Source organism: Orcinus orca, chromosome 1 (genome assembly GCF_937001465.1).
Source record: "Orcinus orca chromosome 1, mOrcOrc1.1, whole genome shotgun sequence".
Taxonomy (NCBI): Eukaryota; Metazoa; Chordata; class Mammalia; order Artiodactyla; family Delphinidae; genus Orcinus; species Orcinus orca.
Genome location: NC_064559.1, coordinates 166,900,606 through 166,925,653, shown reverse-complemented (window position 1 = coordinate 166,925,653; position 25,048 = coordinate 166,900,606). Strand labels below are relative to the sequence as shown.

At 53.9% G+C, this 25,048-nt stretch overlaps 1 protein-coding gene across 2 annotated transcripts; it reads right to left on the bottom strand.

Annotated features, from left to right (window-relative positions):
• Positions 1-1,327: 1,327 nt before the first annotated feature.
• TTC22 (tetratricopeptide repeat domain 22) lies at positions 1,328-22,642 on the bottom strand. Of its 2 annotated transcripts, none has more exons than XM_004273805.3 (7): positions 21,925-22,642; positions 8,491-8,546; positions 8,172-8,287; positions 7,426-7,544; positions 6,024-6,185; positions 3,013-3,165; positions 1,328-2,469 (listed from the first exon to the last, which is right to left on the bottom strand). In XM_004273805.3, the coding sequence occupies exons 1-7, from the start codon at positions 22,489-22,491 to the stop codon at positions 1,930-1,932; spliced, it is 1,713 nt and encodes a 570-aa protein (XP_004273853.1). In that variant the 5' UTR covers positions 22,492-22,642; the 3' UTR covers positions 1,328-1,929. The 2 variants fall into 2 exon arrangements, with proteins under 2 accessions (XP_004273853.1, XP_033291318.1); XM_033435427.2 differs by having other exon boundaries at positions 2,269-2,543.
• Positions 22,643-25,048: the final 2,406 nt, after the last annotated feature.

Sequence of the window (25,048 nt, the reverse complement as noted above, 5' to 3'; positions counted from 1 at the left end):
AGAAAACTGCATGAGTTTACATGTATGAAGTGTATCGCACACAAGAGGCAGTCCCAGAAATGGGGTTTCCTTTCTCTTGTTGGCTTCTGTCAGTACCCCTGACAGAAGCCCTAGTGGGTGTTTGTTAGTCATTTATATGATTCTGTGAATGAGATTATCGGAAAGAAGCTTATTGAAAAGGTCTGGCAGGAATGGAGGGAGAAACGCATGACCTTGAGGACAGCAAAAGCGAGGAAGGAAACAAACTGGGAAGCCTGGGGAAGGGACAAACCTCACCAACTTCCCAACTTCGCCAGTAAACCACCTTGAATTCAGTTTGTCTGTCTGGGGAAGCAGGAGAAGAAAGAGATGGGTTCCTGTCCTAGGGAAGGTCACAGGTCACAGCCATGGGTGGAGAAGGGATGGGGGAGAAGTGGACAGGGCTGTGTATTTTGCCTGCTGTCCAGTCACCTCCTGGACTCTGCTGCAATGGAGATGAGAGGAAGGAAGGAGGGAAAGAAAGTCACCACCTGAAGTGGTGAGCCATGATGAGCCCTGAGGTGGGATTCAAGGGCCTTAGGGTGGCCTCACTGTCTGGATTTCACAGGTGCCTGGAACGACAGCATCATCCCAATGGATATCAGAGTGCCCCAGGTGACAGGTGACACGTAAACCCTTAACACGTAAACACTTAATGCTTTAGTGTTACCAGTTTATTAGTATTTTTCCAAACCTGAAAAATGCTGAGAGTAAGTTGGAGGGACAGGGGTGGGGAGGCTAGGAAGTGTGACTCTGAGCAAGCTACTTCCCTTCCAGGGCTCTCAGTCTTCCCATGTGCACAGTGAGACATCCGGGCGCGTGATCTCTAGGGATTGCACTTTTCGGTCTGTTCTCCATCTGTCACTGGGGACATGAGAAGCGATGCAGGGGTACTGGCCTATCCTGGGTACAGTCTGAGCATCAGGAAAATGAACAAAGCAGTGAGTATAACTTTTTTTTTTAAAAGGGGAAAAGTGCAAAATAAATCACAAACCATGAAGGGGGTCTTGCCATTGCATTTACGTACAACCAGCATTCTTGCAGTCTGGAAAGAACCTGATTTGGAATTTTAGGTTAAATTAGCTCTTGTAAGTAAGTAGGACCACAAGAATCCACTTTGGACGTTCTGCTGGCAATCAGAGCCTAAGTACTTTGACAATAAAATTCCACGTCTAAGAGTCTATGACTATGATTCCAAAATTCCAAGATTTTCTTCACTCTTTTGTAGAAGGTTTGAGATTGGGGGCAGTTGGCACTTCCTCGGGTGGTGCCCCTACTTTCCCCCAAGAACAAAGAAGCCAAGCAAAGGTACTACTGATGGGCTTTATTTCAGGGAGTTTGAGGGCCTTTCAGACCAAGCTGGCCAAGGACGAGGCCTGCTGCAAGGCTGCTAGAGAGGCAGGAAAGAGCCCTGAGCAGCCAGGTGTAGACTACCGCCCTTCCCTTACTTGCTCCTTAGCAGCTGTGCCCTCTTCTCTAGCCACGGCTTCCCTGGAGGCAGGACCTGAGACCTACTCCAGTCAACCTAAGTAAAGGGGGCCTTATTATAAGGATAGAGCGTGGCTCACGGAATCCAAAGACAGGCTCTTGGGTACTAGAAAGCCACCAAAATGGAGGCAATTATCTTCTGTATCTCTTGGGAGGCTCCATATTATTTTTTCTGCATATTTGTACAATTTGGTCCTTCAATTCAGTTTCCCAGTGGCCCCTCGCGTCTGCCCCAGCTGAATCAGGCCCTTTTGCCTCCGTAGGCACGTCAAACCGTCCTAGGGTCCTAACGTTTCCATTCCAATTCCCGAAAGAGAATCTGACGGGCTCCCCGAACCCGCCAGCTTACGGCAGTGAAAGCCGATGTGCAGCGCCCCGACCAGGTCCAATCACTTATAGGCGGGGCCTCAACGGGGCGGGGCCTCAGGGACCTTCGAAGGAGAACGCGCTGCGGCCCCTCCGTGGGCCCGTGCCCTCGCGCTGCATGGTCTCGAAGAGGAGCCGCACCAGCGCCGGCCGTCCCTGGGCCACTAAGGCCCGGGCCAGCCCCAGCACCTCGCCCGTGTGGCCGCGCCACACGCGCTGCAGCTCCTGGCGCAGGCGCGCCGCCGGGTACTTGTCCTGGGCGCAACGCAGCCACGCGTCCACCTCGCTGCCCAGCTCGCCGTCGCTGAGCTGCGCCTGGCTCCACTGCGCCAGCAGCGCCTCGAGCAGGCAGCCGAAGCCCTCGGTGTGGCTGGAGCCCGCGTCGTCCAGCTCCACGGCGCGCTTGAAGCAGGCCGCCGCGTTGGCCTCCTCGCCTTTGATGCGCAGGCACTTGCCGCGCAACAGCTGCAGCTCGGGCAGCGTGGCGCCCAGCTCCGACTCGCCGGCCTTGGCCAGGAAGACCAGCGCCTGGTTCAGCGCCGCCTCGTCCACCGCCAGCTGCTCCTGCACAGCGTCCACGCCCATGTAGTAGTAGACCTGGGGTGGGGGCTTCTGGGTGAGCCTTTCTCCCCTGCCGTCGCCGCTGCCCGTTCATTCCATTCCCACACTTGCTGTTTTAAAAATTCCACGCATTCATTGCCACCCTCCCTCCCTCGACAATTATTCATCGCAAATTTTGGTGCCCCTCTCCTGGCAAAGGAGACAGTACTCTGATTCCAGTTCCAGCCCCAGCGCTCTCGGCCATATAACCGTGAGCGGGGCAATCTCTGGGCCTCAGTGTTCTCATATATAAGATATTGTAACCTCTGGTAGTCATTCCGTGCTCGCGGAAGGCACAGAGGGATACAGAATAATGGCCCACACTTTCTGAGTGCTTAGAAAGCACTGGGCCCTGTTCTGAACGCTGTAGGTGCATCATCTCCTATCATCCTCACCAATGCAGTAGGAGGCAGGTACTGTTATCAGGCCTGGGGATGCCCCGCGTTCCTCCCTGTGTCCTCAGTGCCCAGGCCTGGCCTGGCAGAGAGTTAAGAGGTTTTTAGTCAGCTATTGGCTACCCTAGCCAAGAGGCTACCTTACCTGGCCGATGTTCAGGTAGATCTTGAGGCCTGGGCACACCTTGACCACCTCCTCGAGGTCGGCCTTGGCGCAGGCCAGGTGGTTCCTGTCAGGCATGCCCCCGAGCCCCATCTTGCTTCGCTCCAGGTCATGCAGGTAGGCTCTGACGTGGATCTGCCCACAGAGAGTCAGCTCAGGGAAGATGCTCAAGCAAGGACCCTTGCCCTCTTTTCTATCCTAAATAAGTGTTTTTTCTTAACAGCAACTCAGGGAGGTTCTGTGGTGCCGTGGAAAGCCCCTGTGACTGGACTCGGGAGTCCGAGGTCCTACTCCTGGGCCAGCTTGGGCTAGCCACTCCACTTTCTGGGCCTCTGACCCCTCTCTGTACAATGAAGGGTGTTGGATGAAGTAAGAGCCATTCATTCATTCACTCATTCATTCAACAAATATGTATCGAGTGGCCACCATATGCCAGGCCCTGTGCTAGGTACTGGGGTACAGTGCTGATAAGAGAGGAGGTCCCTGCCCTGGCAGAACATTCTAGTAGGGGAGATGATCGTAAAAAAGTACATGGTACCACTTCAAGTGGTGACAAGTGGTATGAAAAATAAACAGGGTGATGGGATAGAGGTGACTAGGGGAGGGGGTTGTTTGAGATGGGATGTGAGAGTCTGTGTAAGCAAGTAGTGTGGGAAGAATGGCAGGTGGCCCAGCTTACAAGCATCAAATTACAAATGATTCCAGACCCTTGCTTTCATCACCACTTCCTCCCTTTTTCCCCACATCTATTTGGAGCATTTAGAAAATCTAGAGGCTCAGGAAGGGTAGGGAAGGGGTGGAGAAGGAGGTCATTGTCCTTGAAGGTATTAATGCTTTATAGCCATTGGTGGGCTCTGGTTCTAAGACAGCTTCATGAGGTGGGGGTGGGGTGGGGGTGGGAAGCTCTGCCTTTGGAGCCAATTGAACTTGGCTGAATTCCAGCCCCTCCCCCTCTTTATTAGCATGACCTCTGTGAGGCTCATTTTCCACATCTGAAAAATCAGTACCCTAAGATCTTCCTTGGAGAGTTACCATGACAATGGAGAGAATATGTTCTAGCCAGGACCTAGCACATGGTAGGTGCTCAGTTCATTCATTCATTCTTTCAACAAATATTCATCAAGAGCCTGCTACGTTCCAGGAGCTGAGGATATATAGTAGAGAGCAAAATGACAAAATTCCCTGCCCTCCTGGAGCGTGTATTACAGCTGGGGGGAGAGACAGTAAACATGATAAATCAGCAAATAGTGTGTTAGGGAGTGATAAGTGCTAAAAAGGAAAAACAAACAAAGACAGGAGGACACAAAGTGTTGGTGAGAAGCTGACATTTTCAAGAAGAAGGCTGCTAGCAGCTCTGCCTTTTCTTCAAGCCCTCCGGGAAGTGAGGGAGGAAGCCAACTGGATATTTGGGAGAAGAGCATTCTAGGCAGAGGCCCTGAGGCAAGATCATGCCTCAGGAGCTGCAAGGACCCCAGTGTGGCTGGGAGGGAGGGAGCTGAGCCGGGGTGGGTCAAGGTCATGGGCCAGGTAGGGCCTTAGGCTCACAGCAGGGACTGAGGCTTTTACACAGATGAGTTCCCTTCCCTTCTGTTCCTTCCTCCTCACTATGCCCTGCCTCCATCCTGGTGCCAGTCTGGTCATCTGAGTAGTAAGTGTGATCTTTGGAGCTACAGGGAGACAGCGAGCATATGCTACAGGCCAACCTGTGATGGTGTGAGGAGAGTGAGGTTTGGATTCCCCCTAACGGAACGCAGGACCCCTTGAAGGTCACTGCCTCTCTGTTGCCTCATTAGTAAAATGACACACGTTTGGCCTCTCACAGGATCTTGCGAGAATTCAATCAGGCCATGAATATGAAAGTGCTGGGTGAAATGCAGAGTGTTATAGAAAGGTGTTATTATTTACTATCAATCATGAGTAATATCACTACTATTGATAATGACCACATCAACTGCCATGAAGGAACTGACTGTCTAGTACCTGCTGGTAAAATGATTATGTCATGCAGACCAAGACCAAGGGAGCAGATTCGCCATCATGTCCCATGAAAGGTAGTGGAGGAGGCTGTCCAGCCTGGAGCAAAGCGAACTCAGAGCTCCAGCTCTTTGCCCACAAGCAGATGGGTTCTGTAGGGGCTCCAGAGGGCAGATCTGGGACCAGTAGGGGGAAGCCAGAGGCAGGCAGCTCTCAGTTAAATGAGTAATCTGCTGAGCTCAGTGACCATAGTGGACTGCCCCAAGCGACAGTGACCCAGTTAAAAATATACCTAATAATACTGCTCAGCCACTTATGAACTCTTACTATGTGGTCAGTACTGAGTTTTACACAAGAGTCTAATTTAATTCTCATAACAACTCTGTGAGGCAGGTACAATCACCTCCAGTCTATAGAAGAAGAAACTGGGGCTCAGACTTTGGGCAAGAGTATTCTGTCTACAGTCCCGTAGCGTGTAAGCGGGGCTGTGGGATTTGAACTGAGGCCAGCGGCGTTGAGAGCCAGAGCTCTGATCTACGACATCAGACCTCCTCCAATATACCCTCTGCCTTTCCCAAGCACCTCCCATGCTCCAGGCACCTGCTTTAGATGTTATTTCACTTAGTCTTCTGACCACCTTTTAAGATAGATGTTATTGTCCGTATCTTCCAGATTGGGGAATGGAGGTTTGGAGGGGTAAGTGGCTTGCCCCAAGTCCCACAGTGATGAGTGGGGAGGCCCGAATTCCACCCAGGTCAGTATGACTGCCGAAGGTTCTAATCAAAGAGGAGGCTGGCAGGTTGTTGGCCAGGTCATTACAGAAGGGATGAGCAGTGGGTGGGAAGCTCCTTCATTCTCTCACTCAACAATCTTAGAGAACACAAACTGTGAGCCTTGATGACACCTAAGCTCCCTTCCACTGTGAAGGCTCCCTGACCTCCGGGCTCTGGCCACAGGGTCTTGGCCGTTGTTCTCTGATTCTGGATGGCAGGATGGGGTGGAGCTGCGGGTAGACTCACCTTGGCCCTTGTGCAGTACGCCTGCCAGTTGAGCTCCGGATCTCGTAGGGTGTCCAGGGCCATGTTGCAGGTACCCATGGCCATATCCTGCTTTCCGAGGAAGTGGAAGATTTTGGCCAGGTGATTCAGGATGGGGGGTTGGTCCTTGGCAATCTCAATGGCCTGGGTAAGGGAGGAGGTAAGAACAAATCATTTGTCTGGCTCTTTGCCAGAACTGGAACCCCTTCTCTCAGTAGAGCCATATTACCCCAAATATCTTATTCCTCATATCCACCACATCGTGGGACCCAACACTTTGGGCACAGCTCACTGGCACTCAACTCCTGAGAGCCCGACTCGCTGACATGCTCTCTGCCATGTTCACAGGACACGTCCAGTGAATCCCTCCAGACCCCAGGCAAACCCCTCTTCCTCAGACACGTCGCTGTGTGCTCCCCCATTTTCCTGGGGCAGGTAGGGGGAGGGGCCAGAATCACCCTTACCCCCCCAGACTCACACAGTGTTTCTAGCTGGGCACAGCACTTCCCCCGCCACCACCCCAATATTGTTACTGACAGCTGCCTGCCTTGTGTTTGTTGCTGCCCCTGAGATGGTGAACTACAGGGCAGGGGCCCCATCTGTCCACCTCTGTGCCCCGCACAGAGTAGGTTCCCAAGGAGGGGCAAAGGCAGTGCGTTAAATTGGACAAAACTCTCAGAACACACGTGAACCAGTGTTTATGCTCTGCTCTCACTAAGATCTCTCACCAAGAAATTGCTCATTACTGACCAGCAAATGCTAGGAACGTGCCCCAGCCAGAGCGTCGTGCTGACTGCAAGGGGAACGAAAATCACAGGGTCCCTGGCCTCCAGGAAAGTCTTCAAAAACTGAGCTAAGTGTGGAAACTGCCACAGAAACGAGGTGCCAAGAATAAGGCTTGAACAGCACTTTACGGTTTACAGTGAACCGTTTCATCCACTACCTCCTTTCAGTCTCTCAATATCCTAGATGGTGGACAGATCACATAATTAACAGATAAGGAGGTTCAGAGATGGAAGTGACTTGTTTTAGGGTCACAGGGCCTATGGGCAGAGCTGGCATCCAGACCCCAGCTAACCTCGTTGTCTTTCCACTTTGCTCCCGGGGGTGTGAAGGGGAAAGGCCTGAGGGTATATCTGGGAAATCGTGACTAGCTTAGAAGACAGGCCTAGAGAAGTGGAGAGGGTCTGACTCATAGGCCAAGAGGACAAGGGAGCACTCTGGCTTTGTTTGGGATGGAGAGAAAGGTCTGGAGTAAGGGCACTTCTTGAGTAAGGCAGGGAGGTGGGGATGACACCCAGAGAAGCAGCGGGTTCCAGGAGAGGAGGCTGAGGTGTCAGTCTCAATTCGGGTTCGGAGAACTTCTGTGGCCGGGGGCACATACCTTGCCAAAGCAGTCCAGGGGGTCGGTCCCTGAAAACCCGCAGTCATGGATGCCCATGGGGGTGATGGAGAAGGTGTCCTTCCTCTCCAGCAGCATCCCGAGGTAGCACCAGGCCAGAGCTGGGGGTGAGGCCGGGAGAGGGGTCTCAGGCAACAGTGGGGTGGAGAGAGGGAGGGGAGCCACGAGGAGGCAGGGGGCCAGTGCCACCCCAGGTGTCAGCTCCAAGGAAGACAAAGGGAGGGGAAGTGGCATGAAATCACTGTGGGCCAGCCAGGGACCGAGAGAAACAAGGGTGGGGAGAGGGACGTGTGAGTGGAGGGATGAACAGTTTCAGTGCTTGTTGTGTTTACTGTGTCACGCGGGACACCCTGCTCTCTGACTCCAGCTCTCCCCAGCTCTGGAGCTCTGGTCCCTGTGGAAAAATGACTCGACTCCCGTCCAGAACAGCCTTCCCTCCTCCCACCACAAAATGGGGATAAGAGGCTGCAGTGGCGAGAACTCTGTCTCTTACACTTTCGGTCACAGACAGGCCTGGACACGTGCACCTGGAGTGATCTGCAGGTGCCCGTTCACCTGTGCGAGGTGTGCGAGCTCCCTGAGGTGAACAAGGGAGTGGATGAGATAGAGGGTGAGGGACAGCGAAACAGTGCTAGCGGTGGGGACAGTGACAAGACTGGCAGGGCTGGTGGCGGGTGCAGGGAGGACGGGGCAGAGGCTCCTCTCCCACCCGTCCCCACGGGTCCTGCCTTGGTGGTGGGGTTCCAACGACTTGAGGACTTGCCGGAGCAGGGCCAGCGTGCGGTTGAAGGCCGGCAACCTCTTCTGCTCCTCGCTGCCCAGCTCCAGGAAGATGCCATCTAACCTGTGGCAGAGAAGGGGACGCGGCTGGTCAGCACCCTTCCAGCCATCCCCAGGATGCCGCGAGTCCTCCCCAGGCCAGTGGGCAGGGAGAGGAACTCGGGGAGCCCTTGCCACGCAGATGGGCTCAGCCATTTCTCCCCTGGCTTCCAGGCCCCACCTCTCCCCGTCCCTCCCCACCATCCCATCCTCAACCCATAGCCTGACCTGATGAAGAGCGTTGCCATGGTGAAGTACCAGCCCCTTTTTTCCTCGTTCGGGATCTAGGGAAGCAGAGAATGGCTTGTGCTGCTGCTCTTGAAGCATTTGGGACATTGTTCATAGACTCCCATGCTTTCCCTGAACCCTGAGAAGCAGCAAGTACACTCTTGGTCATAGTGCTGGCTCTGCCACTGGCTGGCTGGGTGACCTTGGGCGAGTCACTTCACTTCTGTGACCACAGAGGATTTGACAAGATGACCTGTGTGAATGCCCCGAGCAAGGTGTCCATCACAGAGCGGGCGTGGCGTCCATTTCCTTCCCTCCGCACTACCGCAGGGCCCACACTCCACCACCTTCTCTCTCCCCCGGCTTCTCCCCTTTGGCGCCATCCCTCAGCTTCCACCTTCCTGAGAAAGCCCCTTTGGGCATGTGAGTGAGTTCAGCTGAAGCCCAGGACCCCACCCTGAACTGTTTTCCCATTGTTTTTCTTGCCAACTTTGCTGTGCATTTAGACTGACTTGGGCACCAGATAAAATATTTATGGGAGTAGCTGCTCCTGCCTGGGGAAGGAATTTTAATGAAAATCAATGAAACCCCCAGTGCATATCAGCAGCTCTGCCTCAGGCTCCAGCCCCTCCCTCCACATTCATCTCCTGTGGTTGATCTCCAGGCTCCATTCTGCACTCACCACCCGCCATCCTCAGAGGCCTTCTCAGCTCAGGGCCCCTATTATCCCTCCACCCCACCCTCAGCAGCTAGGATGAAGCATTAAGTCCAGCCAGCATTTCTATGGTGTGAGGCATCTGTGGTGTGAGGCCCAACTATGATGTGTTGGGTGCTGTGGAGCTGTGGCACTGAATGGGACCTGCACCCTGGCCCACATGGGCTCACAACTCGGTTGGGGAGACCATAAATAATGGGGTTTGAAGGAGCACCTGCCACATGCCAGGATCCTGACACTCATCATCTCAATCTCACAACAACCTATGAGGTAGGTGTCATCCCATTTTACAGAGGCACATACTGAAGTTCAGAGAGGCAAAATGACTTGCCCAAGGTCACACAGCATGCAAGTGTCAGAGCTGGGATTTGAACCCCATTTGTTAGTCTCCAAAGCCCTTGCTCCCCTCATTACACTGGCTTACCAATAGCTATAATATGAAGCAGGGTTTGATCAAGGCTGAGAGGGGGATGCAGAAAAATGCAGCAGGATGAAGAGGCCACTTCCAGCCAGAAGACTCTCAGAAGGTCTCATAGAGGATGGGCTGTAAGGTGGGCCTTGAATAGCAGTGGTATTTGAGAGGGTGAGGTGGGGGACAAGGGCATTCCAGACGGGGGGTTCAGCACGGACACGAGTGGGCAGCTGGGGAGCATGGGGCACGGTGAGTATGACTGGGGTGTGGCGGGAGCTAACGTTGCCAAGTTAGGCTGCGACTGCTCTGAGGTGGCCTTGGGTGGTTCGGAGGAAGAGAGGAAGGGGGACCTGTGAGTAGCTCTCAGTGAGCAGTGTGATTGCCCATAGGGGAGTGTCTTGAACGCTGACCCAAGCCAGGTCTGGCAGGAAAGCCAGACCAAAGACAAAATTAGAGCAGAAGGAACACCAGGGGCTATGGGAGGAGGTTTCCTACATGATCCAGGGGTACCTCCAAGACTTCTAGAGGAGGACGTGCTGGAGCAGGGTTCTCAGGGACAAGTAGGAACCAACCAGGTGGATACAGTGAGAGAGGGCATCAGATGGAGGGCACGTCATGTGCAAAACCTCAGAGATGAGCGAGCAGGTGTGTCGGGGGCTGCATGCAGCCCAGAGCGGCTAGAACCCCAGTTGTAAGGGGCAAGGGGATGAGCCAGCAGGGGAACATCAGGAGGGTCCCCTGAGTGTCAGGCTCAGGACCTGGAAGTCATCTGCAAGGCAGTGGGGAGGCATAGAAGGGGTTAGAGGTGGGGAGTTATCCTGTTACTTAGGTTGGAATACGTGTATGCGGGCTCGGCTGGGAACAGGGCTGTCTGGAGGGGAGAGGGGCGGGACCCAAGGATTAAAGGGCATCCTTGAGAGCGCAATGGAGAACACTGGCCAAAGCAAAAAGCTGGATGGGCTGCCAGATGACCTTACCTGCTGCACCTGCACGGGACCTGGGACATGGGAAGGGGACTCAGATTCATGGGGCACCTACTGTGGGCCAAGCTGGCCAAGGACCTTGATATAATGTCAGCACCTGTCTGTGTGAAGGACCAAAGGCACGTGTGCCTCAGTCTCCCTGGTTGCCTGTGGCTGTGATCTCGTGACCTCTGGCCCCATGCCTGCTTTGAGGTTGGCCAGACTGAGTCATGGTGGGGAGACACAGAACTTGCTCCCCCTTTCAGGCTCCTGACAAGGAGATGTGACCACAAGTGACAGCAGGTATCCTAGACTAAGGGAGGGCTACAGTGCAGAGAGCAGAGGCTCGGGTGGCCAACAGGTCTGGCCACAAGAGGGCGGGTGACCCCTCAGAGGCTGTGTCCTTACCTGCAAAGGGGCATTGTGAGGCAGTGACCAGCCTGGGGACCGTGCCCATAAATCCCCATAAACGTTCGCCCCCTTTCTCCTGGTGTGGGTTAGAAATGTGCAGAATTAGGCGTGTCTAGGAGGCTGCTTTGCCTTATTTCGGTTCTAGGTGGGGCATCGAAGTCTCAGGCTCTGGAGTCCGGGGCTATCCTGCCTCACCCCACTCTCCACCTCTCTACCCCACCACTCTGCTCCTAGGGCCTCACATGCCCCGTGGGGTCCACAGGTCCCCAGTGTTGAAGAGCAGTGTGTTGTCCTCAGGGCTCTCCCTGGTTCATAGCCACTTTCTTGTTTGATACTCAAGATGCAAGAAATTAAGTTATGTGTCCACATCACACGGTTAGTACATGACAGAGTTGGGACATAAACTCATGCCTTCCTAGTCCTAGCCCGAAGCCTGTCCACAGCACTCAGTTATCTTGATCCAATCAATCCCCTTATTATGTCTCTGAGAACAGTGAGACCACAGAGGTGAAGCAGCTTGCTCAGGGTCACACACTGGTTAGTATCAGGACTTAAAACCCAGTGGTTTCACCACCATTGTGATAGTCTTGAGTAAGTCAAGCCTGGTTATGGTTTGCACTAAGTAAGCAATACTACCACCTGGTGGCAGAGTGCCTGAATTGCAGGGGCAACTCCTAAAGGTTAACTCCCCTTCTACTTGAAGACTAAAACTGATTTTCAGAGAAGTAGCTAGCTGAGTGACATCTCTATGACAAATCCCAAATGTAGCCCCTCCTCAGATCCCACTTAAGAGTAACATTTGCAGGGCTTCCCTGGTGGCACAGTGGTTGAGAGTCTGCCTGCCGATGCAGGGGACACGGGTTCGTGCCCCGGTCTGGGAGGATCCCACGTGCCGTGGAGCGGCTGGGCCCGTAAGTCATGGCCACTGAGCCTGCGCGTCCGGAGCCTGTGCTCCGTGGCGGGAGAGGCCACGACAGTGAGAGGCCCACATACCGCAAAAAAAAAAAAAAAAAAAGTAACATTTGCAGGAGGGCTTATGGGGTTGCGAATCAGGAATGGAGTTAACGGTATAAACAGACCTCGTTTGAAGCCTCACTGTGCTTGGGTTCCAATCCTCCATCCCTGTGATGGAGCTAGTAGAGAGAGTCCATTCATTTTGCTGTGCAATTCTGGTCTTAAAATGGGCTGTCTCTTTAAAAATCCTTCTAGTTGTAACTGAAGCAGCAGCTGAAGCTGTTACCAGGGGCAACCTGGCAAGCCACCTATGCTAAATTAAATTAAACAGGCCTCTGACTGCCCCCTCCCCTCCTCTCTCCTGGAGAATGAAGTTGCTGTGAAACCTCTTATGGCTGCAAGGAATTCACTTCCAGAGTTAATGGCTCCCAGAGGCAATATATTTGGAGGCAGCCTGGGAGGGGCTGACAGCACCTCTGCCAGGAGAGGAATATTGACTGAGGGCCTCCCCGTGTGGGCTTTGGCAGGACACCCCACCTTTTCTCTTGTTCATCCTCATCAGGACCCCGTGAGCCGGGGCTTCTGGGATCTGTGAGGGGGCACTGGCCAGAGCGTGAGCCCGCCGAGGCTTCAAGCTGGCAAGGCCCAGGCACCAGCACTGCCCTTAAGTAGCTGGTTAGATTCTGGTACTAGGTGAGGGTGAGAGTGAGGCACTGACTTCAGGCAAGGGGTTCTCAGGACATCTCCCAGCTCCTCCGAGGCCCTCACCGGTATTTCCCTCATTATAGAGATGGGGAAACCGAGGCTCAAAGAGGCAGAGACGTGCCTACTTCACCTATTTCAGGCCAGGTCTCTGACTTCAAGTGCACCTTACTCCCACAACACCTCGCTGCAAGTGTTTGTACAGTGCTTACCATTTACAAAGTGCACTCACACAGATGCCACATGACCCTCAGAAAGCCCTTTGTGGAATGTAGAGTGGGTTATCATCACCCCCCTAGTACAGATGGGAACACTGAGGTGAGAAGACATCCTCACAGACACAAAGCTGTGTGAAATCCTGGACTGAAACCTGGAAATGCTGCTTTTTTAGCTATACTAATAATAGTGCCTTTTATTGAGCACTTACTATGCACCAGGCACATAATTTACATGTGTTAACTCCGGGGTTACCTAGGAGGTAGGGACTATGATTATCCCAGTTTTACAGAAGAGGCACCTGTGGCCCAGAGTGGCATAGCTAGAAGGTAGCAGAGCTGGGAACCCAGCAGCAGACGAGTGGTCCTCGAAGTGGGGTCCCCCGACCAGCAGCATCAGCAGCACCTGGGAATCTGATAGAACCACTGCACTAGAGTCTAGCACTGCAGAGAGCCAGGTGAAAATGGCAGGCCAGTGCACCAGTGCATCTCTTTTTAAATGAACAAAAGGATCAGCAGTTGTGACCCTCTGGAAGCCTGACGATCCAAGCTGCTACAGCTGGGTGGGTAACTGGCAAAGGTGGGTGACCTGGCAGTACCTGCAGAGAATATCAGGATGCGGATTAGACGTTACAGAGCAGGTTTGTGTTAACTTGGCAGATAGAAGGATGGGTCTCAGCTGGCTACTCCATTTACTTCAAAAGGTGGTCCCCACAGAAGGAAATGTTGCAGGGCTTAGCTATTTTAGAGGATTTCAATAGAAGATCTCAATGTGCTAATGGTTTATGAATCTATATGTGTCTGCATAGGCTATACAGAGACCTTATTGGTTCTTAAGGAAAATGTTTGCCTTGCAGTTTGAACTCTGCCCCTGTGGATGTTGTATTCTGTGTTTCAGAGTCAGTTCCTGAGAGCTGACTGATTCTCTTTCAGGGGAGGGGGGATGAGAAGGAGGAAAGAGAATGAACGTTTCTCAACCATCAACTGTCCACTGGGCACTTTCGTGCATCGTGGCACTGAATCCACCCACACAGCAGCCCGAGAAGGTGTCATGCAGCCTCCTCCTTTTACAGGTGAGGAAACAGAGGCTAAGAGAAAAGCCGCCCGGCCAGCCCCACAGCCCAGGGGGAGGTGCCAGGATTCAAGTTCAGATCTGCCTCCCTCCAGTGCCCCTGTTCTTTCCACCTCATCAGGCTGACCCTGTCTGTGAAGGCTGACGCTGCAGAAATAAAAGTCACCAGGTGGCAGGTCTCGGGACCATGCTCTTCCTGCTCAACTGGAATGTCCTCTGTGATGACAGAGCGGCCTCGGGCTCTGCACGCGGAGCTCCGGCCCCAGCCCACCTGGCTGGCCTGGCACCCCTGGGGGTCTTTCCCAGAAAGGCTGGGCAGGGGTTTCTCCTCATGCAACTCCTGCCTCGGTGGGGGCGGGGAGTAAACAGAGGGTTGAGATTGGAGTCCCACCCCTGCCTCTACCTCCCCCAGGGTTCCTTGAAAGTCCGCTGGCCCAACCTGGGCCTCAGTTTCTGCATCTATAAGCAGGGATGATCGACTGGGTTTGCCTGTGTCACAGGCACATGGGTGGGAGTGATCAGTGTGACTGGGCGCTGTGCCATGGAGGTGAGTCACCTATTCAGCCCTCGCTGGGTTCCCCGCATGGTCTTTGTGGATTTTAAGAGTGGAGCAGATCGACTGCAGCTCCTCATTGTCACCCCCTTTCTGGTCCTAGATCTGTCACGCAGACGCAGACTCTGTGAGCCAGCTTTGCTTTGCACTGGTTCCACAGACTCGCAGGACTGAGTAGAGCCACTTCTCCATTCCATGGTCCCTAGAGAAAAGGGACCCTGTCCAGTCCTGGGTACAAATCCAGCTCTGGCACCGGGTAGGTCTGCAGAAGTCCTGCATTTTCTCAGCCCCTCCCATGGGTCCGGGCTGTGTGCACCCTTAACACACTCTATCTTTCCTCCTGTGAAGAAGGCAGTTGGGTCAGATGATGCTACAGGCAACTTTGGCTCTGGGGTCCTGTATCAATAAGGAGGGGAGACCCAGTTCCCCAAATTGCCAGGTGTGGAGGGAAAGAAGCCAGCAGCAAATTCAGAAGGTGCTGTTATGCAAATGTGAGCAGCACCGAGGCCATCAGAAGGCTGGGGCTAGAGTGTCAGGAAAGCTGTCCCTCAGCCTGGGCTTTATGTCGGAGAGAACTGAGTTCAGTTCCAGCCAGCCACTCATGGCTGTGTGCCCTTGAGCAAGTTGTTACGGCTCTCTGAGCCTCAGTTTGCTCATCTGTAGAATGGGGTTAATAACAATTCTGATTCCCCAGCATTTCTAGGAGCAAGTGAGATAATCTGTGAAAAAAAACACAAGTGCACAGTCCCTAGCTCATCGTCCAGCGTCATCCAAACCAAACCACTCAGATTCGTGGAGCTGTGTGTGTGTGTTTGCAAGCACCACCCTGCCCATGATCTCAAAAGTTGGAGATCAACTCTAAAGTCCTCAAAACGCCGTGCCTGACATTCCCCAAGCTGTGGTTTCCTACCTCCCTCTGTGTGTTTGTGTTTTCTTCTGCCAGGAGGTTCATTCCTTCCCCCACTTCTCTATTATCAAAGTCCTTCCTGTCCCTGAAATCACCCTGGCCACCACCTTAGTCCAGTGACAGAGGAGGAAATGTCCACCGTCCACAGAGGACTTGCCCACTGTCCCACAGCCAGTCGGGGCAGGGCTGAGGCAGGAACCCAAATCCTGACCCCTGGCTCCGAGTGGGGTCTTCCCCGATGTCATTGTTCTTTTCCTAAAGTTGGCTCTGGGCTGGGCTGGGCTGAGGGCGAGCTCAGGAAGGGGCAGGAGGAAGTGGGAGGAAGCAGAAAGAGGGCGGGGGCTCACTTAGAAGGAGTCCTGGCAGCCCCATCAGGGGATGAGGATGAGAAGGACGCGTCCATCAAAGCTCGCTGGGGCTGGGCCTTCCCTCCGTGACCCCAGTTCCTCCTCCCACACCCCTGCCAGGCTGGTACCACTGTCCGCATTTCACAGAGGGAGACATGGACCCTCAGAGAGGTTACACAGCCAGCCCAGGTCACCCAGGGCGTCCCTGCAGCCTGCAGATTCCCACACCAACACTCTGACCTCAGTCCCAGCAGCGCATCTGCCTGCACCGTGCGCCCGAGTTGTCAGGGTTTGCAGCTGTGGGACGAAGAGGTGAGGGAGAAAGGGAGGCTGGGGGAGAGAGGGGGGCATGTGGGAGGCGGAGAGCTGTTGGGAGGGCAGCTCCTTGAGGAATTCCCAGGTCCTGGGGCTGGCCTCCCCGCTGGTGGCACAGCTGTGTGTGTCTGTGTGTCCTTCCTGCCAGGCGACTGTGTGGATGCCTGCACCTTTGTTTGTTTGTGAGGCCGGCTGCTGGGCCTACCAGTACTGGGTCCATCCCCGCCCGCCCCAGCAGGCCCGGTGAAACCTGGATGGCCTGTGTGCACCCGGTCACCTGGGATGAGTCCCCTCCCGGAGCCTGTTCTGTCCTCTGTGCAACAGGGAATCACAATACCAGTGGCAGTGTGTCTGTGAGGTTTGAATAAAAATCGGATATGCTAATGAACGTAACATTCTGAGCTCTGTGCCTGGTGTACAGGCTGGATCAATGGCGCCCACTGTGGTGGTGTTTCCTGTTACCACCCTGAGCCTGCTCTGGGCCAGCAGCAGGGGTGAAGGATCTGCATGTGTGTGCACCTGTGCGTGTGTGTGCAGGTACATGTGTGTGTGTGTGTGAAGCCACACAATATTCCAGGAAAAGGGGAAGAAACTCAAATGATTGAGTTAGCTTGGGACAGAGATATTACTTTTTTAGAGAAATATAAGTTCGAGTTACTTTATTTTAGAAAAATAATGGGGATTTTAAGACTAAAAAAACAAATTAAATTTAGCAACAGTCACAAACCCCTGTTGGGTGTCCAACCCCGTTCCAGACACAGGGTGGTAGGTAGAGATAGAGGGTCGCCCAAGACAGAGGGCTCACCCTCTAGGGGGCAAGACAGAAACCACTGTTATAGAGCAAAGCTGAGGGCTGTGGCGGCCAGAGGGTGGGCAAGGTGAGGGGCTGGGCGCCAACATGATCTACACTCTGCCTGGAGCCCTTCACGGTCTCTCACTTAATCCTCACAGCAACCCTGTGAGGTGATGTTAGAATCCCACCTTGCAGATGAGGAAACTGAGGCTCAGAGATGTGAAGTGACTTGTCCGTAGCCACCTGGTGATGGAGGCAGAATTTTAACCGAGTGTGTCTAACTGCAAAGTGTTTGCTCCTAATACCCACTCAGCCTGGAGACTCCAACAAGAATCCGTCTGTGAGTGTGTGTGGAGAGGTGACGGGGGTGCGGAGGAATGACGGATAAAGCAATCTGCCTCATCATATTTTTGTAACTTGAGGACGAGGAAAGGGAGGGAACTAAGGGCTGAGAGGGAAGGCACAGACACTCGTCCACTCGTACACAGACATGTGGCTTATTTTTGGATTATGGGCTGAATTACTAACTTTTGTAATGTTTTCTCTTGTAATTTTAGTTAGCAGATGAGCAGCCGTCATTGGTTCTTTGGTTGCTCTTTATTCTTTGAGCTCCGGGGGCTCCTCCTTGCCTGGGACAGTCCCAGCCCCCTCAGGATGGAAAATCTCCTGGAGCTGCAGCACCGGCTGGGTCGGACTCCTGGCCGCCCACCCCCAGCTGCGCTCCTGTGGGTGGCGACCCTCTCAACTGGAGGTCCCTCAGCAGCTGCTCCACTCTCCCCACTCCTCCTTCCCTGACCCCATGTTGACTTCACCTCTGCCCTCGTCCTTCCTATCCCCCCACGGCAACCCTCTCTCTACTTCTCCACACTTCCACCCTAGATTTCCAGGAGGTGGCTGGTGTGGGGGGCTCCCCTCCCCATCCTGCCGGCCATCTGCTTCACACTTATTGCACCCCAATTCTCCCACCTCTCCAGAAAGAGCAAAGGCTTTGGAGTCAGAGTGGCGTAAACTCAACTGCCACTTACTAGCTCTGTGGTCTTGGGCAGGTTACTTAGCCTCGCTCTGCCTCAGTTCCCACATCTGTAAAATGGGATCAGGGGGTTCTTGTGAGGACTAAGATGAAGTCCGCAAGGCACCTGGAGAAGAGCATTCATGAATATTACTGTGTGAAGGTGGGCATTGTGTGAAGGAAGGTTTTCAAGGGGGAGGTGACATTTGAGCTGGGTTTTGATGGATGGAGTTTGCTTTCTAGGCAGAGGGAAAAGTTCCTGCACAGGCAGCTGTGAAACAGCACAGCATGTCTGGAGAAGTAGGAGAAGTTTAGAGTCCCTGGGAAGTAAGGTTCAAGGGAAGTAAGAGGAAATGCGGCTCAGAGGAGGGCAGGAACCAGACCTCAGAGACCACATCAGCAGTTCCTCAGGGCCACCACGTGCTCTTCTTCCCCATGAAGCTTCTGGCTGCCCTCTTTCCAGGTCTCATCCAGTTCAGTTGTCACTAAAGCCCCCACCGCAGGACCTTTGCACACACCACGCCCCTGCCAGGATTGCCCTCCTCTCATTCCTGCCAGTACACTACTGCCTCTTCCAGAAGCCTCCCTCAGTCACTTGTGCTGAAAGGAAGTATGTCCTCTCTGAAGTTCAGTTACTGTCACTCTATCCCCAGGACCTGGACTTGCCAGGTCCCTGCTGACTCCAACACGGGTCCTGATGTCCTCGAAGTGCACTTCCCTTGTCAGCCTCTGGGGGGGTCCTGTTTTTGGTTTAGAAACTATGGTCTGTGGTGTACAGCACTCAGAGATGATTGTCACCTGGCACAGGCCATGTAATGAACGCCTGTGACCTCAGCCAGTCATAGGCACACCTCTGACACGCCCCTTTGGCCCCCACTACCAGAGATGGGGCTCAGGGAAGGCTGGTTACTGAAGGAACTAATGTTTGCTCTTCCCTTTGTCCATGAGCTTCTAAAAGGCAGGAGTTCTTAATGATAGGGCCTGGCACACAGTAGGTGCTCAATAAACATTAAGATGCTGAGCATGTGTGTCTCAGCCATGCCCAGAATTTACCAGTTTATGGGCACTTTTACCCCATGATTTGATTGGATAATCATAGTAAACTGAGGCAGAAATCACTATTGTTTAATGTTTATAAAGCAGACACTGAGGCCAGAGATGACAAGTGACTTGTACAAAGTCACACAGCAAAATAATAAGCGACCTGGGTGCTTGAACCCAGCCTCCTGCTCTTACTATACAAAATCATCACTGTCATCCTGATTGCGACTATTTCTTGAGCATCTACCCTGTGCCAGGTACTTTACAAGCATGATCTCTCCTAATCTTCAGATGATGAAACAGGGGAGCTTCAAATACCCACTTTCTCCTGGGATTGGGGGGAGGTTTTGACCACAGATACTCTGTGCAGACCTGGGGAGCAGCCGCTGGGCCAGGCCCAAGGACACAGCACAGGCCACCTCCCACCTGAGACGGTCAGCTCCCTCCCTGGAGCACAGGGCAGTGCCCTGCTTGACACTCTCTCCTCTGAGCGGTCACTGAAGGGGACGGTGCGGCCCCCACTGTGGCTGGGCAGACCAGCAGCAGGGAGGGAGGAGTCGGCCCCCATTCCTTCCCTATGCCCAAAACTTTGCCTCCCTGCTCACCTCCTCCAGGAAGCCTTCTCCTGAGAGCAGGAAGGGACCTCAGAAACCATCCAGTCCCCCCTCCCTCACTTTCACAGATGGGGAAACCACCACCCAGACAGGAGAAGGCCCCACCGTGGGTGGTTGCAGCTGAGATGAGAACCCAGGACTCCTGGCTCCCAGTCCAGGGCTTTTCAGGCCCTGCTCTGAGACTGTGACCATACTCAACATACACCAAGCTGGCCACGCCTTCCACTGAGGGCGGCTGGCATTCAGGGCCTTGTGCTCAGGCTCTAAAACAGGAGACCTGGGTTCCTTTTGGCCCCAGGGGACAGCCACAGCTGCACACAGTTTAGGGGGGAGGAGGCTCTCCCAGGTCAGGAGAGGCAGAGGTCGTCTGTGATCCTGCTGTTTCTGTGCAGGCTCTGTTCCTCATTTTACGGATGAGGAATCCTAGGATACAAGCACTATTATTATCCCCATTTCATAGAAAGGGAAGCTCAGTCATGCTACGGACCGGTTGGAGGTGAGAGCATGGGGAATTGGGATTCGGACCTGGACTGTCTGACCCAGAGTCTACCGTCTTAACCTCCACCTGCCCTGCTCCCCTTAAGTCAAGTCCGTGCCTCCCACCCAGCACTCCCTGAGGTCTTGACTCCACGTTTCCTCTTATGCGGGAGCCATAAACTTTGGTGGAAAAGGCTCCAAGGGGGTGTGCAGAGCCTTTGTGAATGGAGCGATCCTACCCACGTGTGAAGGCTTGCACGTGTGAAGGCTTGTTGTCGTTTAACTATCACAAACAGTCATTATCAGCTCAACCCTGCCTATGCAGTGCCTTCAAGGAAGAGCCATGGTACCTCTCTGTGATCTCCTCTTCTGTAACAAGAGGACAATGCCTCTAGTCATTTGTCTGTCATCCAATGCAGGCAGCCTTTGGGATGGCCCCCAGTGATCCCCACTGCCTGGTATTTGTGCTCTTGTGTAACCCCCGCTCTCTGCCTGGAGGCTAGACCTAGTGACTTGCTTCTAATGAAGAGAATAGAGCAAAAGTGATGGGATGTCCTCGTGGCAAGGACCTGAGGGAGGCCTCTGGCCAACAGCAAGTGAGGAACTGATTCTCCCAATAGCCTCGAGTGTGAGCTTGGAAGCAGACCCCCACCCCACTGCCCCCAGCTGAGCAAGCCTTCAGATGAGACCACAGCCTAGAGGCAGCCAGCTAAACCATGCCCGGGTTCTTCAGCACGCAAACTCTGAGACAATCGGTGCTTATTGTTTCAAGCTGCTAAGTCTCAGAAGCTATTTGTCATACAACAATGGGTAACGAATATGCCTAGCGTTTGTCTATTTAGCTCCGGGCCCTGTGCTACACATGCATTCACTCAAGATGCATTTACCAAGCGCCACTGTGTCCAGGCACTGGCCAGGTGTCGGCTTTACAGTGGTAAACCAGACAGATGTTGTCCCCACTCTTGAAGATCTCAAGATTGAGGTGGGGAGACAGACTTGTAAATGGACAGTGTGAGCAGTGCTGTGGGAGCCCAGGGGAGATGCCTGACCCAGCCTGGAAAAGTCAGCGGAGTGGATGCCTGAGAGAGAGGACAACCTTCCAGGCAAGGGTAGAGCAAAGGGCACCTCTGAAAGAGGCCGAAAGAGTGGCAAGGTGGGCTGTAAGGAGACCTGGCCCACGGGGAACAAGGGGAAGTAGACGGTGGCAAAAGCCTGGTTGGAAGGGGGAACACGGCAGAGGGAAGGCAGAGAGCAAGGCCACGGAGGGTCTCTGGTGCCCACCGGAGAGCCTGGGACTTCCGTGCCAGGCAGTGGGGAGTCACTGGGGGTTGTAAGCAGCTGACGGATATGGCCAGCAGGATTGAGCAACATGACACTGGCAGCAAGGCTGGAGGAGGAGGCCGAAGGGTCAGGCCAGAGAGCAGGAACCCAGGCAGGGAATGATGGAGGCTGGGCTGGCGAGGGGAGGCAGGAGAGGAGCGGATAGACCCTGGAGATATGAGGAGGCGGAGCGGACAGGATCTGGGGTCTGAGTGGATGGCTACGGTGCGTGAGCGGGAGAGAGGAGGCAAGAATGCTGCCTGTTTCTGGCGGGATGTGGAGCTGTGCCTTATACTTAGGTGGGTGTGGACAGGTGCAGGGACAGGTACTTGCTGGGAAGAGCAAGGTGAGAGGGATGAGTTGGTGTGTGGAGTTTGCAGTGCTGCCAGCAAAGCAACTTACGCAAGCTAACCCGCTGGGAAGTGGGTCCACGCCCTAGTCCGACAGAGAAAAGCTACAAGCCTGGTCTAGGACCCAAGGTGGGAGGGGCACGCTGGAACCGTATTCCGGAAGCCAAAGGGCCAGGGTTCGGTGAGAATTTGGAGGCCGGGGGCATCCCTGCAGACTTTAGGGGCCGCGACCCCAGCCCTCCCAGCCTGGGGAGGGGTCACCCACCTGCTGCGCGTGGCCCAGCGCCTTGTCATAGAGCTCGATGCCGGCCTCCAGCACCCGCGCCCGCTCCTCTGGGCTGGCGCAGCCCACGTCGAAGCCGTGCGCGTAGCCCTGCTCGGCCAGGCAGCGCGCGGCGCGGAGCGGGGGGTCCCCGGCGGCCCCGCGGTCCCCCGCCAGGCCCATGAGGCCGGCCAGCCGCTCGGCGCACGCCTCCTCCTCTTCCTTCTGCCCCAGCCGCCCGTACACGTGCACCAGATTGGCCCAGGCGTTGAGGTTGCCCGGGTCCTCGCGGGCCACCTCGAGGAAGCTCTCGCGGGCCTCATCCAGCTCCTCCAGGTAGAAGGCGAAGGCGCCCAGGAGGTGGCGCACGGCGGGGCGCTGCGTGGCAGCCGTCAGCGCCAGCTCCTGCCGCAGGCCGTCCCGCTGCAGCTTCAGGTCCCGGGCGTGGAGCGAGGCCGGCGAGCGCGGCTCGAAGTTCAGCTGCATCTCCAGGTGGAAGTGGCCGGGGAGGTAGTCCAGGTCGTCGATGAGGGCGTCCACCTCCTCGGGCGCGGCCTCGGGCTCCGCCATGGCTGCCCCGCGGCTCCCCGAGCCTTGCTCCGGAGGCCGCCGTGGATGGGGGCGCCCCTCAAGCGAGCCCGGCGCGGGAGGCAAGGGTCAGCGCGCAGAGGCCCGGGGCGCAGCCACCTCCCATCCCGGGGCGGCGCCCGCCGGTGGGTGGGTCAGAGCGTCGGCTCGGGAGCGCCCTGTGGGTGTTTACGCTTTCGCAGCTCAACGGCTTTTAGACGCCCGCATTGCACAGCCAGGTGTGCCTGTTAGGTGCAGTGCCAAACGCGGGGCGTGTAACCCCCGGTGCATGGCAAAAGGCGTGCTTTTACTCTCTCTGCTCAGGAGATGAGGAAACTGAAGCTCAGACGAGGAAAAGGACTTGCCCAGGTCACAGAACTGGGTGTGCCCAAGCAGGCCTGGGAACCCAGTTTGCTGAACCCCAAAAAGCCAGGCCCTTCCTCCTTGAGCACTGCTCCACCCTGTGCGAGCTCACTGAACAGGAGAGTCAGGCCTGGCCCTTCCAACGCAGCACCCAAGCCACCTCAGTCCTGCTGCTCTCCCATCCCCGCCACAGTCCCTCAGTGTTCTGCTTCCTCTGAATGGAGCCTGCCCCCTCCTGCAGCTCTTCCTTTGGTCATTATTTAGCAGGCTTCCCCACTTGGGATTTCTCTGCCTCCTCTCTGCCCTGCAGTCGGCCCCAGTGGAAAGACGGGGCTCCAGGTGCTGGTTCTAATCACTCTGGATAACTAGCAGCTCCCACTCAGTCTGCGTTCCACCTGTGGCCCAATTGTCTTGCTCTTGCCAGCCTTCCCCCAGGCCTGGCATCAGTCCCCTATCCTCCAGAAGATTGGGCTGTGCTCCCTGACGCAAAGCTGCTAGTCCTCCAGGACTTGGATTTTGTAGCAGGTCTGAACTTCTTCTTTTTTAAAATATTTATTTATTTATTTAGGCTGCGCCGGTGTTAGTTGCAGTATGTGGGATTTTTTTTTTTTTTTTTAGTTGCGGCATGTGGACTTCTTAGTTGCAGCATGCATGCAGGATCTAGTTCCCCCACCAGGGATGGAACCCTTGGCCCCCTGCATTGGGAGCACAGAGTCTTACCCATTGGACCACCAAGGAAGTCCCAGGTCTGAACTTCTGAGTCCTTCCCACCCCTCATTCCATCTGGGGCTGGGCTCCTGAGACCCTGTTGCTTTATCTTCTTGAAAAACACACCAGCATTTTCAGAAGAGGAAATAGAGCCAATTTGTAAACTTGGAAAAAATATTTGACTTGAGCAATAAAAAGGTAAATTAAAACAACATTCTGGAGATATTTTTCACTTGTAATTTTATTTTATTTATCTATTTATTTATTAATTTTTGGCTGCATTGGGTCTTCCTTGCTGTGCGCGGGCTTTCTCTAGTTGCGGGGAGCGGGGGCTACTCTTCGTTGCGGTGCACGGGCTGCTCATTGCAGTGGCTTCTCTTGTTGCGGAGCACGGGCTCTAGGTGCGTGGGCTTCAGTAGTTGTGGCTTGTGGGCTCAGTAGTTGTGGCGCACGGGCTTAGTTGCTCCATGGCATGCGGGATCTTCCCGGACCAGGGATCGAACCCGTGTCCCCTGCATCAGCAGGCGGATTCTTAACCACTGCACCACCAGGGAAATCCCTCACCTGTAATTTTAAATGTAAAATTTAATAACTTTTAATTAAAAATTGTTACTATAAATTGCTGGTGATCATGAGATGAAACTTGGGCTCTTGACCTGCTTGGGAGGATCAGAGACAGATTTCCAGGGAGTTCGGCTTCCCCCCCCCCTTTTTATTGTCATAACATATACTTTACATAAAATTTACCATTTTAACTGTACAGTTCAGTAGCATTAAGTATATTCACGTCGTGCAGCCATCACTACCATCCATCAGCAGAACTTTTTCATCTTCCCAAACTGAAACTTTGTACCCATTGAACAACTCTCCATGCCCTCCTTCCCCTAGCCCTGGCAACCATCTCTGTGAATTTGGCTACTTTATGTATCTCATATGAGTGGAATAATAATACAATACTTATTCTTTTGTGTCTGGCTTATTTCACTTAGCAGAATGTCAAGGTTCATCCATGTAGTAACTTGTGTCAAAATTTCCTTCCTTTTTAAGGTTAAGTAATACTCCATTGTATGTATATACCACATTTTGTTTATCCATTCATTCATCAGTGGACATTTGGGTTGTTTCCACATTTTAGCTGTTGGGAACAATGCTGCTATGAACATGGGTGTACAAATATCTGTTTGAGTCCCTGCTTTCACTTCTTTTAGCTGTATGCCCAGAAGTGGAATTGCTGGGTCATATGGTAATTCTATGTTTATTTTTTTGAAAAACTGCTATACTTTTTTTTCCACAGGAGCTGCACCATTTTATATTCCCACCAACAATACACAAGTGTTCCAATTTTTCTATATCCTTACCAACACTTGTAATTTGTTTCTGTTTTTGTTTGTTTGTTTGTTTTTATAATGGCCATCCTAATGGGTGGCTTTGGCTTTTGATCTGACTCTGAAAAGATTAGTAGGAGTTGGATGGGGAGGTTAGGTTGCTG

Coding starts and splice junctions, on each gene's coding strand:
- TTC22 (XM_004273805.3), bottom strand. CDS start 22,491: ATGGCGGAGCCCGAGGCCGCGCCCGAGGAGGTGGACGCCCTCATCGAC. Junction 7,545..8,171: donor GTTGGAACCCCACCACCAAG/GCAGGACCCGTG, acceptor CCTCACCCCCAG/CTCTGGCCTGGTGCTACCTC. Junction 2,470..3,012: donor TCTACCTGAACATCGGCCAG/GTAAGGTAGCCT, acceptor CCCCCACCCCAG/GTCTACTACTACATGGGCGT.